General features: G+C 51.2%; 2 protein-coding genes across 2 annotated transcripts; one reads left to right on the top strand and one right to left on the bottom strand.

Moving 5' to 3' along the window:
- Positions 1-2,364: 2,364 nt before the first annotated feature.
- Positions 2,365-5,659, bottom strand: GCC1 (GRIP and coiled-coil domain containing 1). The gene is made up of 2 exons (XM_006896075.1): positions 4,452-5,659; positions 2,365-3,661 (listed from the first exon to the last, which is right to left on the bottom strand). Exons 1-2 carry the CDS (start codon positions 5,481-5,483, stop codon positions 2,366-2,368), a joined length of 2,328 nt encoding a protein of 775 aa, XP_006896137.1. The 5' UTR covers positions 5,484-5,659; the 3' UTR covers position 2,365.
- A 6,480-nt stretch (positions 5,660-12,139) lies between these two features.
- ARF5 (ADP-ribosylation factor 5) lies at positions 12,140-14,776 on the top strand. Its single transcript, XM_006896074.1, has 6 exons — positions 12,140-12,239; positions 12,745-12,825; positions 13,155-13,264; positions 13,735-13,806; positions 14,441-14,566; positions 14,690-14,776. The coding sequence occupies exons 1-6, from the start codon at positions 12,173-12,175 to the stop codon at positions 14,774-14,776; spliced, it is 543 nt and encodes a 180-aa protein (XP_006896136.1). The 5' UTR covers positions 12,140-12,172.
- The last annotated feature ends 1,295 nt before the right edge of the window (positions 14,777-16,071 follow it).

Here is a 16,071-nt window from a genome sequence, read left to right as displayed (position 1 = left end):
TTAATTTATGCATATCTGCATTAATGCCATTTCTAGACTGTGTCTTAGGACACAAAAGGACCAGTATCTATAGAGTACTGAAAGCATCTTTAGATATTTAAAATCATTAATCAGAAATTGGCTGCCATTCTTTGTCTCTATGTTATCTTCTCAAAACTCAAAGCACAGGAATTACCAGTGATCTATTTTGTTCACAACCACCTAAAACCAGCAACAACTACAAGATAGCCTACATGTAGGGGGAACGAAGTCAGGAAATTAAGAAAGTCTATTATTATTTCCTGGAGCTCTGGTAGCCTAGTGGGCAAGGAGTTGCACTGCCAGTCCGAAGACAAGTGGTTTGAATCCACCATTGTTCTTTGAGAGACGGACAATCTCCCCCTGTGTGATTTACAGCCCCTGAAAACCCACTGGAGGGTCAGCTATGAAGTGGTTCTGACTCAACGGCAATGAGGGATTATTTCATCTTGGTGTTCTGGGAACTTTTTCCAAGATTCCATGGTTCCTCATGTTAAGCGTAACAGTATTCACGATTACATCCAGAGTCTGAAGTACTAAGACATTTCGATCCTATTCACTGAACTCCTGAGGAAGTTTCCCCAGTGTAGCTACCTACACACGACGACATGCACACAATTCCAGGAAAAGACATTTGGGGTGTGACTTTGAGGCAGTTAAAGCACTGAGGTTTTATCCCCCCTACGCTCAAACTCATGGACCTATATCATGAAATTAGGTTTTCCCCCTTTCCAATCACCACTTATGTTCACACACCCTGTGTCTAGATGTATATGCACCATCAAGGAAAGACACAGGTCAAGTCACTCAGGTTTAATGAAGCCATGGTTTATGCTTTTACAGTTTGACACATCACTTTGGTTCTATTACGTTCATTCACCACGCATAGATCATCCATGTCACCTAATCTCCCATTCAGAACATTGAATCAAAAGTCTTCTGCACCCACGTCCTCACAAAACAAAGCTCTACGGAGACATAACAAATAGTTATTAGTCCAGTTAGCAGCAAACTCTTGGTCTTTAAGCTCCAAAATTCTCTAACCAGCAAGGGCAGATGTGGGATAGTGAGAGACACTGGTACTATTTGAGTCTCTCTTTCCAGCCTCCCGGACAAGCCCTCTTTCCTTAAGAGCAGAAGAAATCTGCTCCTGCATTGGGTCTACAAGAACCCCTGTGTAGAGCATTAGGATTACAGACTCAAAACACCTACTACCTCTCTTAAGAAGTGATCATAACGCCCTGGTCACTATCAGCAATCAATACCACGGTGGCAGGGATTTGGAAATTTTGCAAATGCTGGCCCAGGCCAGAACGTACGCGAGACCACTTAGCTGGACTCCCACCATGATCCTGAGTGATGCCAGCAACCCCTGGAATCCTCTACAGCAAACATTTCTCATCTTCCCTGTCCCTACAGAAGCTGAGACAGACAGGGGTAAATCCCTGAACTCTGTCCTTGTATATGTGCAGGATTAAAGCTGACCAATCTGCCTCTCTTCTGTGAGAAGCCAGGATTTTCTTTCTTAGTAAAAGTTCAATACTATGGAGAAAATAGAAGTGCCATTTACTCATGAGCTCAAGCCAACCTTAGGCAGATGGCATAAGGTGGGCCAAGTGTAAGCGGGCTACTTTAACCCTATCCAGGCCAACAACAGGTCACCCGGGAAATCTGTAAGATCCACATGGTGCTGGGGCCGTCTCGTTTGGTCACAAATGCTGTGTTTGGTCTAGATTGCTTTGGTTGCCCCAGGACCTAAACAGACCAAGCTTCTCAGTCCCTGGATGGACTGATCACTACTTAACCCTTAGGACTAATGGACAATGTGTCACTACTTCAGACTTCCTGTTCCCCTTCCAGCCTGGGCTGATGTCCCCAGAGAATTGGGGAAGCAGTGGGCCAGACAGGCTGATGGGATGGCATTAAGTGGCTGGTCCTTATACCCTGGATGAGTAAGCCATTGCCCATGCAGAAGTAAGTTCACAAAACTCCCTTTGGAGTCATAGCTACTCCTAGCTCTGGGCCAGGAGCTTAATATTGAAGCAAAAAGTCTATCTTAAACTTTTGCATCTCTCCATCTTAAAAAAGTCTTGCCCCTGTCCCCCCCCCACCACACACACTCACACCACCAACAGATGCTATCCCTACATAGTCCCCTCATTCCCAAGGCCCAAGGATAAAGCGGTATGAAGGGCATTTGGCAGAAAATCCCACCCCACATCAAAGACTCCTCTGAGCTCCCAGCACATGAAGAAGGAAACTTTAAAACGGCAGTTGAAGGCCAGAATCCACCCCTTCCCACTTTTCTAAAAGAGGCACAGAAATCTCAGAGTTTGTGAAAATGGCATCATCTCTTGCCCGAAGGCCACCAGCTGCTGCTGGATGGAAGCCGCATTATCACTTGTTTCTCCTCTGGACTGAAGTGCAAGATGGTCAGGATGGCTGTGAGGGTCTGCTGGCGGCCCAGCGTGTCCGGCAAGGTCAGGAAGCGGTAGATGATGTTCTTGAGGTACTCCAGGTTGGCCCCCTCCCTGCTCTGGTCCCGAAAGTTCTTTTCAATGTGGCTCTGAAGGGCCCCAACCTCCTCACGGTGCCGCTCGCCCTCCTCCAGCAGCCGGTCCTGCAGCTGATGCACCTCAGCCTCCAACCGGTGCTTCTGCTTCCGCAGCGAGGTGATCTCCACCTCCTTGCGGGCCAGCTGTTCAGCGTACAGGAAGAAAGTGGGCTCGTTGGCTGCTGCAAGATGCAGGGCTTGGGTCAGGCTATCTGGGGAGGATGCATCAGCGGGGTCTCCCGGAGCCCCGGCCCCCACGGGGCTTCTGCGTCCGGGCAGGCCAGAGGACAAGGCCACCGAGCGCAGCTGCTCCAGCTCCAGGTCCTTCTCGGCCAGCACAGCCAGGGCCCGGTCCCGCTGCTTGTGCAGCTCCTCCTCCAGCTTCAGCGTGCGGTCCCTGAAGTCCAGCTGGCTGCGCTCCAGCTCCTGCCGGTGCAGCTGCTGCAGCCGGACCAGCTCCTGCTTCCAGTCGTCGGCCTCCTGCTGGTGCTGGTGCTCGAGCTCTTCACAGGACAGCCGCAGGGAGATATACTTCTCCTTCAGCTCCGCCAGCTGCTCCTGGGCCTCCTCCAGCTCTTTGGCCAGGTTGCCATCCTTGGTGTTCTTGCTCTTGAGGACCACCTGGGCCCTCACCTTGTACCGCTCAAACTCCTCCTTGAGCTGCTTCAGCTCCTGCTGGTAGTACAGTGCAGTGGCCTTCTCCCCGTCAGCAGCCTCTGAGCTGGGTATCAGCTCCAGGTTGCACAGCTTCTCCAAGTCCAGGGTCACCTGGCTTTTCCTGGCTGCAACCTGCAGCAGCCTCTTCAGCTTCTCCATCTTGTCCTTCAGGACATTGACGTCCAGACTAGACTCCTCGCTGTGACTGTCGAGGGTGGAACGACTGGACGCTGCGAGAGCCAGCGTCTTGTTTTCCAGGTCCAGCTGCAGTATGCGCTCCTTCAGCTTCTGGATGGCCAGCTGGTCTTTCTGCTTGGCCTTCTCGTAGGTGCCCAGCAGTTCAGACACCTCGGATATTTGGTTCTCCAGGGCCGCCACCCTCTGCTCTTCCACCTGAGACTGCTGACGGAGCTGTTCCTCGACAAGGGCTGTCTGCAAAACAAGGGAACAGACAGAAATGCCACTTTGCCCCACAGCAAAGCAGGGAGGAAGAAGAAAAAGGGGCAAAGGAATTCCATTGGCCTGGTAAGAATGAGGACTAGGGCTTTTCTGGGAATGCTGGTACTAACAGCCGTTCCTGTAACCTGCTTGGGCTCTGCTTCCAGGAAAGTATTACAGCAAACCTCTGTATATTTCAACTGTTCCACTTCAGTGCTTCTGCCTTCTCCTACTATAAGCCTAGCTCAGGTATAAAGCGTTAAACCTTTGACTATCACATGCCTCTCAACCCTCTATAATAAAGCAGAGGACTTTTTAACTTCCACTCTTTCCAGAAGTATAAAAACTAGCCCTCTCTCCACACTAAAAGGCCATGCTTTAAAACTGCATACCTTTGCTGAATGGGTAAATCCTGAGTGATTTACAAGAGGTAGTTCCTTCTGGGGTAAAGTCCCTTTGCCCCCACAAACAGCTCCTACACACACTACCTTGCAACATGCTGCTGCTGCTGCTATACCACTTCAGAGCACAGCTGGTGACAGGCCAATGCCCAGAAGCCTGAAGCTGCCTGGCTCCCACCCAGCCTCCACTCAGAAACTCCACATCCTGTTGGAAGCTCACTCCACAGAGACTGCTAATATCCTGCAGAACAGGATTTCCTAGGGCTGAGGAGTCGAACTTTCTGGATGACATAAAAAATGCCAGTGCTAACTCCCACCAGAGGAAAAGCCTTTCCACTTCCCCATCCAGGTAAACGACAAAGGAAGGGAAAGAGAACAATTACCTTCCTGATTTCCTGCTGTAACTGAGCCTGGAAATGGCTCTTGAGACGGGTGGCTTCTTCCTGCATGTCCTGCAGGCGGGGGTCTGGCTGATTCTTCTCACTTCGGAGAGCCTGCAGCTCAGCCTTGAGCTCCTCCACCTCCCGGGTCAGTTGCTTGGTCTGAAGTTCAAAACCTTCCATCTGGCCCGCGGCATATGCCTGTCCAGCCAGGGCTTCGCGAGTCTCCTCCAGGCGGAGCTCCAGGTCCTGGCGCTGGGTCCGCTCCTCCTGCAGCAGCTTCTGGAGCTCCCGCAGCATCAAGGCATGGTCACTCTGCTCCTGGGCTCGATCATGCTGCTGTGTTATCAGTCGTGCTTTGGTTTCTGCTATCTGCTCCTGCAGTCCCTTCAGCTCCCCCTCCAGACGGTCTCTCTCCTCCTCGGCTTTCTTGTTGGCATCTTCTAAGTCCTGTTTCATCTTTTTCTTGTCAGCCAGGTAAGAAGCCTCCATGCGGGACTTCTCTTGGGTGACAGTCGCCAAGGAGCTGGTCAAAGTCGCCAACTGAGTCTTCAGCTGGTACAGTCGTTTGTCTGGCTCCACTCCCCCTGACGGCGCATCCCCACTGCTACTGCTAACACCACTCTCCGACCCGCTGGCCTCTTCGGACTTGGGAGACAATGGTCCACGGGCCGGTCTGTCATCTTCTACCCCAAACTCACCCTTGGTGCTGGTGAGGCTGGCCGCAGTATCCAAGCTGGTAGCGGTGCCCGTGCTATCCTCGCTGTGAGTAGAACACCGGTCATCAAGAGATTCGGGAAAGGTGAGGCCTGGAGGCTGGACACCTGCGAGGCCGACATCCGCCTCGTGGGACACAGACAGCACCTTGATGCTGGCCTCCAGCGCCTCCTTCTCCTTCAGCAGGCTTTTATAAGCGCGGACCACATCCTTGAGCCGTGCCTGGTACTGCAGGAGCTGCTTCTTCTGCGACTCGATGGTCTCCAGCAGGTCTTTTTTGCTCGGCCCGCCCCCGAAATTCATCCCAAACTTCTCCATGGGAGAGTTCCGAGTTAGCGTCCAGGTAATCCGGGGAGGGTCGCGAAGACGTGGCAGGTGCTGCAAGCGATTGGGAGGTGACTGTCAAGTCGCACACCTGCTTCTCCCCGTAGCTTCGGACCGGATGCGGAGAGGTGGGACAGCCTGGCAGGACAACCTGCCCTGCCCCGGGCCCAAAGGGCAGAGCGACGCCGCCCGGACGGAGTGCACGGATGGGAGACACCCGCTCGGGCCCCTAAGCCGCTCTGCGTGCCTGCTCGCCGGGCCTCTTGCAGCTCCGACCAGTGCCCGCGGCCCCGGCGCCGCCGTTTACGCTGACAACCTCCCCATCACGACTCGCTAACTGCTGCGACCTGTCTGTAACGACACTTCCGGTTGTGCCGGAAGTGATGACAGCACGCCGCAGCTGGCCCCGCCCCCAGTGGGCGTGGGGTGGGCGTGGCCGTTAGGGCCAGTGAAGGGGGCGGGTGGATGGGACTCGAGGGAGCTGGGATCTGGACACTCGGCTTGGGGAGACGGGGCGAGCAGAAAGGAGGACCCAGGAGTGATGGGTTGGTCAAGTCCAGACGCCTGAGTCTCCTACGGTCAACGAGCAACAGAGGCCGACGTCGTACTGTGTTCTGAACCAAATTAGCGCCGAAGACACATCCCCACCCTTTGGGGTTTAACATCTGTGTCCAAAACTGCAGCACAAACTATAGCCTTTTCGTTAAAAACCACATGTAGTCTCTAAATCAATTCATTAACATCTGTGTCCGAAACTGCAGCACAAACTATAGCCTTTCCGTTAAAAACCACATGTAGTCTCTAAATCAATTCATTATCATAGCCATGCGTGGTAATTGACTCATAACTGAGCCTCCAGCAGGTTTCTTGAGGCTTTTTGCCCATCTTTGTCCCGAGGAGCCCGTGATGGGTTCAAACTTAGACAGAAGCGCCATCCATATATTAGTAAAGCATGCTACTAGAGCTCCTTAATCCCTAAATGAAGACAATTATAAAGTCACAACCAGCCATAACATGGCACATTTAACATGTACACACTGGCTCTGTTTATGTCTTATAGTCTCTGATAAGTCAAGGACCAGTACCATAACAGAATGTGGTGAGGTAGTCATAGAAAGTTAAGCTGTTAACGAAAGGCCGCACTTTTGTACAGAATGGAATCCGCTAGTAGCTCCTCAAAAGAAAGATGGACAGTCTTCTCCCATGTGATTTACGGACTTCAAAAACCTGCAGGAGAATTAGCTATGAGTTGGTTCCAACTTGACAGCAATGAATTTGAGAATACAATAAGGGGAGGAAGAAAAAAAATGCATGCATGCAGATACTTATAACAAAAGAACAAATTGTAAAAGCAAGTCTTTATTTCTGCAACAGATCATATGATCTTATCTGGTATTTAGATCTATCTTCTTCTACCACCCACTGCACATTCCCTGGCTTTCAGCAAGCACCTGAACTGGTTGTGGCTCTTCTGAAGCATGCTTCCTCATGAATCACACTTTGTATTTTACCTCTTGGCACTTGCTGGGGATTAAGTCTAGTTTTAGGTCTAGGAACCAAATGATGGAGGTGGGTCGAGAGGACATTCAGAAATGTCTTGCAAGGCATTTACTCATGTCTTGTAAGACTGCCCCAGGTAATATTCTTCAGACGGTTAAATTAATGTCATCTGATGGGAGTGAAATGGATAATAATTTTATTGGGAAGGGTGGCGAAGCAGACAAAGATGAAATAGTATCTTCAGATGAGAGTGAAAGGTTTGATTCTATTGGCAGAAGTGATTCAGGGACCCAGTGTCCCCAGATTCACATATCTCCATTACAAGTTTCAGGAAATTATTATTTCCTAAACACCAATAATGGGAATTCGTGTGGTGGTGTAATTCAGCCACTATTATGATAAGTAGGGAACTCTGGTGGCCTAGTGGTAAGAAACTTCACTGAAATCCTGAAGGCATGGAGTTCCAATCAACCAGCTGCTCTGCGGGAGAAAGATGGGCAATCCCCACTCATGCAATTAACTGCCTCTGTAAAACCACTGGGGGTCAGCTACGGGTTGCTTCCTACTTGATGGCACACAACAACATTATGATAAGTTTCATTTTCAGTAATGTCTACTGTTAATGTAAGAAGTAAAGCTTGCTTTCAGGACACAAAGTCACAAATGTTCAGGCCTAGTATGCACTGTTTGAGCTGTGGATAGTAATCTCCTAATTGGTGGTTCGAACTCAGCTGCAGTATCTGTCAAGATAGATCTGGCATTCAGCTTCTGTGAAGACTGTAGGCATGAAAACCCTCTATAGCAATCCTACTCTCTAACATGTGGGATCGCCACTATAGGAATCAACTTGATGGCAATAACATCAATGAGAAAACAGTAGGACAGTTGTAAATATTATTCAATACACACCCTCCAAAAATGACAGAACTGAGATCTAAACTAAGGTCTGAAACAGTGCTGGCTCATAATGTTGTTGGTTGCCACTGAATAGACATCTGGTGGATTTGAACCGCACACCTCTGGGATTGCAGAGCAGCTTCTTGCCACTAGGCCACCAGAGCTCCCTATCACACTTAGAAACCCTATAAAACAGATCAGAACCTTGCCCTTACCTACCTTATCTACACAATTTCTGCTACACGCAAGCCCACTGCTGCAGTCCCTGTGTATCAATCTATCTTGTTGAGGGTCTTCCTCTCTTTCCACTGACCTTCTACCTTTCCCAACAAGATGGTTTTTTTCCAAGGATTGGGCCCTCCTGAAGTTGTAAGGGCTCACTGCAGGCAGTGAATAAACATTTGTTGAAAGAAAGATGGTTCTCTGACTCCCAGGCCACCTCACCATGTCCAGTCCTTCAATAATTGATCCTAGAAGCACATTAGGAATCCAGAATAGGGATCGCTTCCGCCCTTGCTCTATGACTAGTTCCATCAAACCCAATAAGCATCTAGTAAACATAGAGTAGGTGCCCAACGTTGAGCCAGTCTTCACCTTAGGGGGAAAAATCATCTTGCCTTGTTATGCCCCTTGGATGCTAAAGAGAGGTGAGAATTATGAAGGTCTTTGATTCTAAGATGGCAAGACCCTCCCAAAATCTGAGGTAGGAATGCAGGTCCCTAGTTCTGTGCCAAAGTGAGGATGGAAGTTCAGAAGAGGCTTCCAGGGCTCAAGGTGCAGGGTAACATTCTCAGGTGCTGGAGGCAAAGACATAGTTGTTATCAGCTGAGTAAATTCCACTGGTGCTGATGGAGGGACAGGAAGTAAGGGTGATAAGGAACCATGAGCAGTAGCTTTGTCCTAGGCATCTCCTCTCACCTCTACCACACTCCTCTATAGTCACAAACTATGTGCAACAACTCTGCTGGAGTCAAAGGTAAGAACAAACCCCTTATAGGGAGTTTTTGCTCATTGGTAGATGACACAAACGTGCTTGCTGAAAACAAAGAGCACTTGAAGCACTTATTGATGAAGATTAAAGCTCAGAGAAGCCTTTGGTGCACCTTACAATACACCTCAATATAAAACAAACATCCTCACAGTAAGGAACATCGTAACAGTTTACTAGGATCTGCCATCAAGTCAGCCCCAGCCCATAATGATTCTCCTTCAAGTTTCCAGGGCTGTACACTGTAAGAGGAGGAGACTGCCCATCTTCCACCTGCACAGCCCTTACTGATTTAAAACTGCTGCCAGAAATGCACAGCCTTCAGGTTGCTTCCTCTAGGTTATCTTGTGCTGGGGTGGCAGATACCATAAGTGGTTGGTTTTAACAACTAGAATTTTATTCCCTTACAAATAGTTGTCATTGTTTTTAGGTGCAGTCAAGTTGAGTACGACTCAGAGCAACCCTCTGAACACCAGATCTGAACCCTGTCCTAACCTGTAGCATTCTCACAATCTCTGACATACTCGAATCACCAGAACAGACCTCCAGAGCCTACCCCATCCTGAACCACAAAGCTTGAGACCACAGATCTGTCCAGGTGTGAGTGAGTATACAGCTTTCCTTTGCTCTTGTGACACAGGCTTCCATTTCCAAAAAGACTCCCAAAATCAAATTGGTGCAGTTACTGTGTCGATCCACCTGGTCTTCCTGTCTTTCACCTACCCTCCAACTTTCCAAGCTTAGGAGGTTAGACGTCCAAATTCAGGGCACTTGCCCACAGGGAAGTCTGTGTCTCCTGGTTTTAGGCATTTCCCAGTGCAGGAAACTTCCTCCAAGACGTTTTCTGCTCCCTGTTCTTTTCTCTTACTGGTATTTAGGTCCTTCTTTCTCTGCCAGCTTCTATCTCTGGTGCACATTCCAAGGAAACTCCCCTTCCATCTGATCAGAGTGTTATATCTCCTTACAACTGAGTGGCTTATAACATCAGACTACATAATTGATTATTATATCAATATATAACTCCTACATTGCCATTGAATTGGGACTAACTCTTGGTTGACCCGCCACTGGGTTTATCAGAAGCTATATTGGAAAAGGGTGTATGCCAGGGATGTGTCCTATTTCCATACCTTTTCAATCTATATGCAGAACAGATCATCTTGGGCTCTATGAGGAGAAATGTGGCATTAGGATTGGAGGAAGACTAATCAACAATCTGCATTATGCAGATGACACAACCCTGCTGGCTGAAACTGAGGAGGACCTGAAGCACTTGCTGCAGATCAAGGACTGCAGCCTTAAGTATAGATTGAAGATCAACATCAATAAAACAAAGATTCTCACCCCTGAGCTGATTGGCACTATCATGATAGATGATGAGGAGCTTGAGATTGTTAGCAGCTTTAGCTTGCTTGACCCCACAATCAACATACTTGGTACCAGCAGCCAAGAAAGTAAAAGATTAATTGCATTGGGAAAGTTTGCTATCAGGGACATCTCCAGAGTACTGAACAGAAATAATGTCAGTCTGGAGACTAAGATGAACCTGATCCAGGCTATGGTCTTCATAATTACATGCTATGCATCAGAAGACTGAACTATGACTAAAGATGATAGGAGAATTGATACCTTTGAGCTGTGGTCCTGGGGAAGAGTACTGAATACACCATGGACTGCTAGGAGAACAAACAGGTTCATCCTAGAGAGGGTGAAACCAGTCTGCTCCTTGGAGGCAAGGATTCTTAAGCTCCATCTGACATACTTTGGGCATGTTGCAAGGACGGACTAGTCCTTGGAGAAGGACATTATGCTTGGGAGGGTGGAGAGATAGCGCAAGAGAGGAAGGCCATGGATGAGATGGATTGACACAATGACTGGGGTCATGGGGATAGGTGTGTCAAGAGACACTAAGGTTGGCTCGGGATGGAGCGGGGCTCAGAGCTGTTGTACACAGGGTCACTATGAATCGCAGGTGACTTGATGGTACATAACAACAACAACATAAATCACATGGGAGGAAATTGCCCATCTTTCTCCCAAAGAGCAACTAGTGGATACGTCTTTGGATTGACAGTGAAATTATTTAACCGCCAGAGTATGTGTCTTATGAGAGCTGAGTCCACCAGAGGTTGTGTCCACATCCATGACAGTGGTCACGGAAGCAGCAGTCAAGAAATCAGTGGCATATTGCTTTGGACAGATCATCTGCAAAAGACCTCTTTTAAAAGCAAAATGTCGTGCTCCCTTCGGCAGCACATATACTAAAAGAGAAGATTAGCATGGCCCCTGTACAAGGATGACACACAAATTCGTGAAGCATTCCATATTTTTAAAAAAAAGAAAAAAAAAAGCAAAATGTCACCTTGATGACTAAATTGAATCCCCACCTAAGCCATGGTATTCTCAATTTGTCCAAACGCATGCAAAAGCTGAACAATGAATAAGGAAGCCTGAAGAATTTATGCCTTCTGATGACTTATGATGTAAGTGACGAATAAAGAACATATCATGGACTTCATAAGAAAATAACCTGCCTCAGAACCTGCCTCAGAATCGTAGAGTGCTCTTTAAAAGGGAGGATGACAAGGCTTCATTTCATGTAAATTTACACTTTACCAGGAAAGCCGGAAGAGGAAGACCTGTAAGGAGAGGGTGATGCCGTGGCTGTAACAATAGCTTAACAATGGTTGGGAGGACCGGGCACAAGTCTGAACCAACTTGACTAGCACCCAACAAGGTGGTGCATACAGTCGATGTTGCCCAGGCATAACCCAGAGTCCAGAGTAGGATACTGTAGGCAACGTTCAAAACCTCAGGTGCCGGCTACTGAAGCCAGGTGAACATCAGAGGAAGAAGAATGGACTGCAGGAGGACGTCCATCCACCAGCCAGACCCTCTCCTTTAGTAGACGTTTGCTTCTCCAGCACCATGGTCTACCAGTGGGCCTGGGACCCAGGCGCGGCGACGCGAGGGGGCGGAGCCCAGCGGGGCCGCGGTGACGCGAGGGGTGGGGTCTGTCAGGGGAGGGAATAGGTGACGAGTGGGGGCCCGAGGGCGGTCCGGCGTGACGTATGGGGGCGGAGCCCGGCAAGGGGGGCACAGTGACGCGAGGGGCGGGCTTAGGGGCGGTCCGTGGGACCTGAAGGGGCGGAGCCCGGCGGGGGCGGGCCGCGGTGACGCAGGGCGGGCCGGGACGCGCGGAGGCGGCGGCGGCGCCTCCTTCTGCTGCTGCGCCCCATCCCCCCCGCGGCCGGCCGGCTCCAGCCCGCACCCCGCGCCCGCGCCCCCGGGCCCCGCCATGGGCCTCACCGTGTCCGCGCTTTTCTCGCGGATCTTCGGGAAGAAGCAGATGCGGATCCTCATGGGTGAGGCAGCCCTAACGCGCGGCCTGGTGCAAGGATGCGGCCCCGAGCAGCCCTCCCGCCCCCGCGCCTTCCAGCCGGGAGCACCCGGGGGGCTCCCACCCCGCCTCATCCACCTCCTAGATGCTCAGGCTCTGCTTCCCGGCGGGTCCCCGCTGCAGTGCTGCCGCCGGGGCCTGGAGCCCGGGCCTGGGTGTGTGCAGCTCCCTCCTCCCCAGCCTGGCTGGTGAGAAGGGAGGATGCTTTTCTTGGCGATGACTTTTCAAAGGAGCGCGGCCTCGTCTCGTGTCCCCTGCCCCCAGTTATCCCCTTCGAACCCACCTGCGGGCCCGGCGTTGGCACCCCCCCTGCAGACCCCTCGAAGGCCCCGAGTGCCGAAAACAGCGCGCACCTGGAGGCGCCGCCTCTCCGCCCCCGTCGCCGCCCGCGGTCCTGGCCGCTCCCGGGCTCTTGTCTCTAGGGGGCCCCCTCGCACCCATCTCCATTCCTCTGCTCCTCTCCCTTGCAGTTGGCTTGGATGCAGCTGGCAAGACCACAATCCTGTACAAACTCAAGTTGGGGGAGATTGTCACCACCATCCCCACCATAGGTACGCATGGAGAGGGGGGCGAGGCCGGGTGGAGCAGGCGCGCCAGGCTCTGCCGGAGGCTTTTTATCTCCGTGCCGGGAATGACCCGGACACCAGATACAGCCACTTGAGAAGTGGGTCACGGTATCTCTGTGTGCCGGATGGGGCCCGAGGAGGGTGGATATGGGGAGCCCCGCCTCGCAGCTGACCAGCGGTCCTCTGAGGTTCTGGTCCCCGGGCCACGGCCCTTGCCATCAGATTTGATGTCACTGCTGAGCTCCAGGTAATTTTAGTGAGTTCCTTCCTTAAAGGATTTTTCTCTGGTTGGTTTTTCCCCCAATGCTCTTCAGGCTTCAATGTGGAAACAGTGGAATATAAGAACATCTGCTTCACAGTCTGGGACGTGGGAGGCCAGGACAAGATTCGACCTCTGTGGCGGCACTACTTTCAGAACACTCAGGTGGGTGTGGGACTCCGCAGTCTGGGAGACACTGGGGCTTGGAGGGCTGAGATGGCAGCCTGACCCCAGCCTCCAGGCCAGAAAACAGCCTTTGTCTCCCTCCGTGCTCTTTTGCTGCCTGGCTTCCTCTGGTCCTTCAGCACTGCCTAACTGCCAAGTATCTTCAGATAACTGCTGCCCTGGGCTTCTCTGAGAAGCGAAGTTCTGGATCTCCAGCCCTGATTGTGTTCTTACTACCCCTCACTGCCTTTTCTCTTTTGCCCACGTTTTAGGAGAATGGCTTGTCCTTGAGGACGAGCACTGCCTCCTTCACTGTGGGGTGTCCAGCTTGTGCCAGGATCTCCACAAGAGCCTGAGTGGGACCTTATTGATGGGAAGGGTGTACACACATTACAAAGGGAGGGAGAGGTCCAGGAGAGGGTATGCCCCATTCAGAACTGCTTGATTCTTCCTTTTTCCCCTCTCTTCAGGGCCTCATCTTTGTGGTAGACAGTAATGACCGAGAGCGGGTCCAGGAGTCTGCTGATGAACTCCAGAAGATGGTGAGCACCCCACATCCTGGAATGAAGCCCTCCGAAGGGGGCAGGGAGGTCTCTGCGCTAGTCTGAATGTCAGGAGCTCCGGGAAGGGCCCGAGATGTGCAGGGGGTTTCTTTAGGAAATACAGACACTGTATATCACACCCTGTCTGGTACCAAGATAAAGCACAGGGCTCATTTTTTTTTCCCCCCTTGGATTCTCATCTCATGGGCGGGGAGGGAGACACTGTATTTGGTGGAGAGGAGCATCAGCATACCTACTTGTTTTCCATTTGGGTATTTTTGCCGTTTTAATTACAGTAGATGCACAGTTCACGAGAGGCCTTTCCCAAGCTTGAGGACTCATTGGCCTCAGACGAGGCCAGTTGCTATGAAATTGACAGTGACCTTCTGTGTCAGTGTAGAACTGTACACCGTAGGGTTTTCAGCAGTTGACTTTTCAGAAGTAGCTCACCAGGCCTTTCTTCTGAGGAGCCTCTCACTGGACTCACACCTTCACCTTTGCATCAACAGAGGTCCACATGACCCCAAGTTCACCAGAACTCCACTTGCACCCTGCAACAGAGAGCATGATACTCTGTTTTCTGGTGAATAAGCTCCGGGGAGGGAGCAGGGTTCCATCCCTGTCCTCCTCTCAGTTGCAGGAGGATGAGCTGCGGGATGCGGTGCTGCTGGTTTTTGCCAACAAGCAGGACATGCCCAACGCCATGCCTGTGAGCGAGCTGACCGACAAGCTGGGCCTCCAGCACTTGCGCAGCCGCACGGTGAGACCACCCAGCCCACCCTAGACCCAGCCTCCCTGGGGCGCTGCAGGCTGGGGCAAGTATTATCAGGCTGCTTCCGGCCCTTCCCCAGTGCTAACCTCGTTCTTTTCCTTCTCCCCACAGTGGTACGTCCAGGCCACCTGTGCCACCCAAGGCACCGGCCTGTACGATGGGCTGGACTGGCTGTCCCATGAGCTGTCGAAGCGCTAACCCGCCAGGGGCAGGCCCCTGCTGCCCGGAAGCTCCCGCGTGTGCACCCCAGGGATGGCTGACTCCCGGGGTGACTGACTCCCAGACTCCTCAGGCAGTGCCCGCCCCCCTCCCTCCCCCACCAGCTGGGGCCTCTGCTCCTGCTCCTGCCTGCATGTTCTCTCTGTCGTCAGAGCCTGGAGCGTGCTCTCTGGGCACAGAGGGGTCCGCTCCTGCCTGCTGGGGCCTGTGCCAGGGCCTCCCAGGATCAAGGCCCTGCTTTCAAAGGAGGAGCAGGGATCTGGGTTTGCTTTTGTTTGTTTTTTTTTTTGGTTGAGTTTGGTTTTTTGTTGGGGTTTTGGGGTTTGATTTCCATTTTGAGGTGTACCCTTGGAGCCAGGAGGGGTGGGGGGAAGGCGAGGGCTCCAGGTGGTGCTATGACGTGGCACTGGATGTTAAGTAATAAATTTGCTGTGGTTTGTACACAGTGGTGTTGATGGTCTAGAAGTGCGGGGATGGGGTTTTGGGCGTAGAGAGAGAATATTGAGGAGACTCAAAGCAGCTAAGGCCATAGAGCCCATCTCCTCCCTACATAGTTGCTCTCATCTGTGTGGTTTCTTATTCTTGAGATTAAGAACCCTTTGTTCCAGTGAAGAAACCCCATTCCTTCCAATCAAGAGGCCTTTTGCTGGTGGTGTCAGGAGGTGCCTTCCTACTTCTGCAAACCACACAGTTCCCATCTGTCTCACACAGTCTCTCAGGGGGGTGGTACTTGACTGCTAAACACATTAAGATTTGAGGGTGAAGGAATGTGTTAAAAATGTGAGGACTTACACTGTGTGCCTTGGGAAGAGATTCATTAGGACTGGGCCAAAGCCCAGGTAGATGCACTTTTACCATCACCCAGACCAGTCCAACACTAGCAATCTATTAACCGTATTTTAAAAAACAGTAGAGCCTTAGAGATTACAGTGTTTTGCTGAGCACCATGGGGACCTCTTCCCTCAGTCTTATTGATGGCACCCAGTTCCCATTCCCTTTGAATCCTAGCAAAACTTAAAACACACTCTGTTTCCCTCACCATTTCTCCCTTCCTCTCTTGTATCGTCAAGTTCTCCAGTTCAGGAAGGGTTTTCTCCATAATCTTTGCAAAAGGTCAATCCCAGAGGCTACTAGCACACAGAGACTCTGGAGAGAAAGAACTGAGATCATTCTAGGCAGCTGGACACCAGCCACCAGCAGTGCCCATGAGTTGGCAGGTGGGTCCCTTTGACCTGGGCCATTATCCTATCGCTCTTAAGATGCCCCATCCTGAG

The sequence above is a fragment of the Elephantulus edwardii genome, unplaced genomic scaffold (genome assembly GCF_000299155.1).
Source record: "Elephantulus edwardii isolate Elephantulus edwardi_28Jun2011 unplaced genomic scaffold, EleEdw1.0 scaffold00181, whole genome shotgun sequence".
Lineage (NCBI taxonomy): Eukaryota > Metazoa > Chordata > Mammalia > Macroscelidea > Macroscelididae > Elephantulus > Elephantulus edwardii.
Note: the sequence above shows the minus strand (reverse complement) of the source record. Positions and strands in the feature narration are given on the sequence as shown.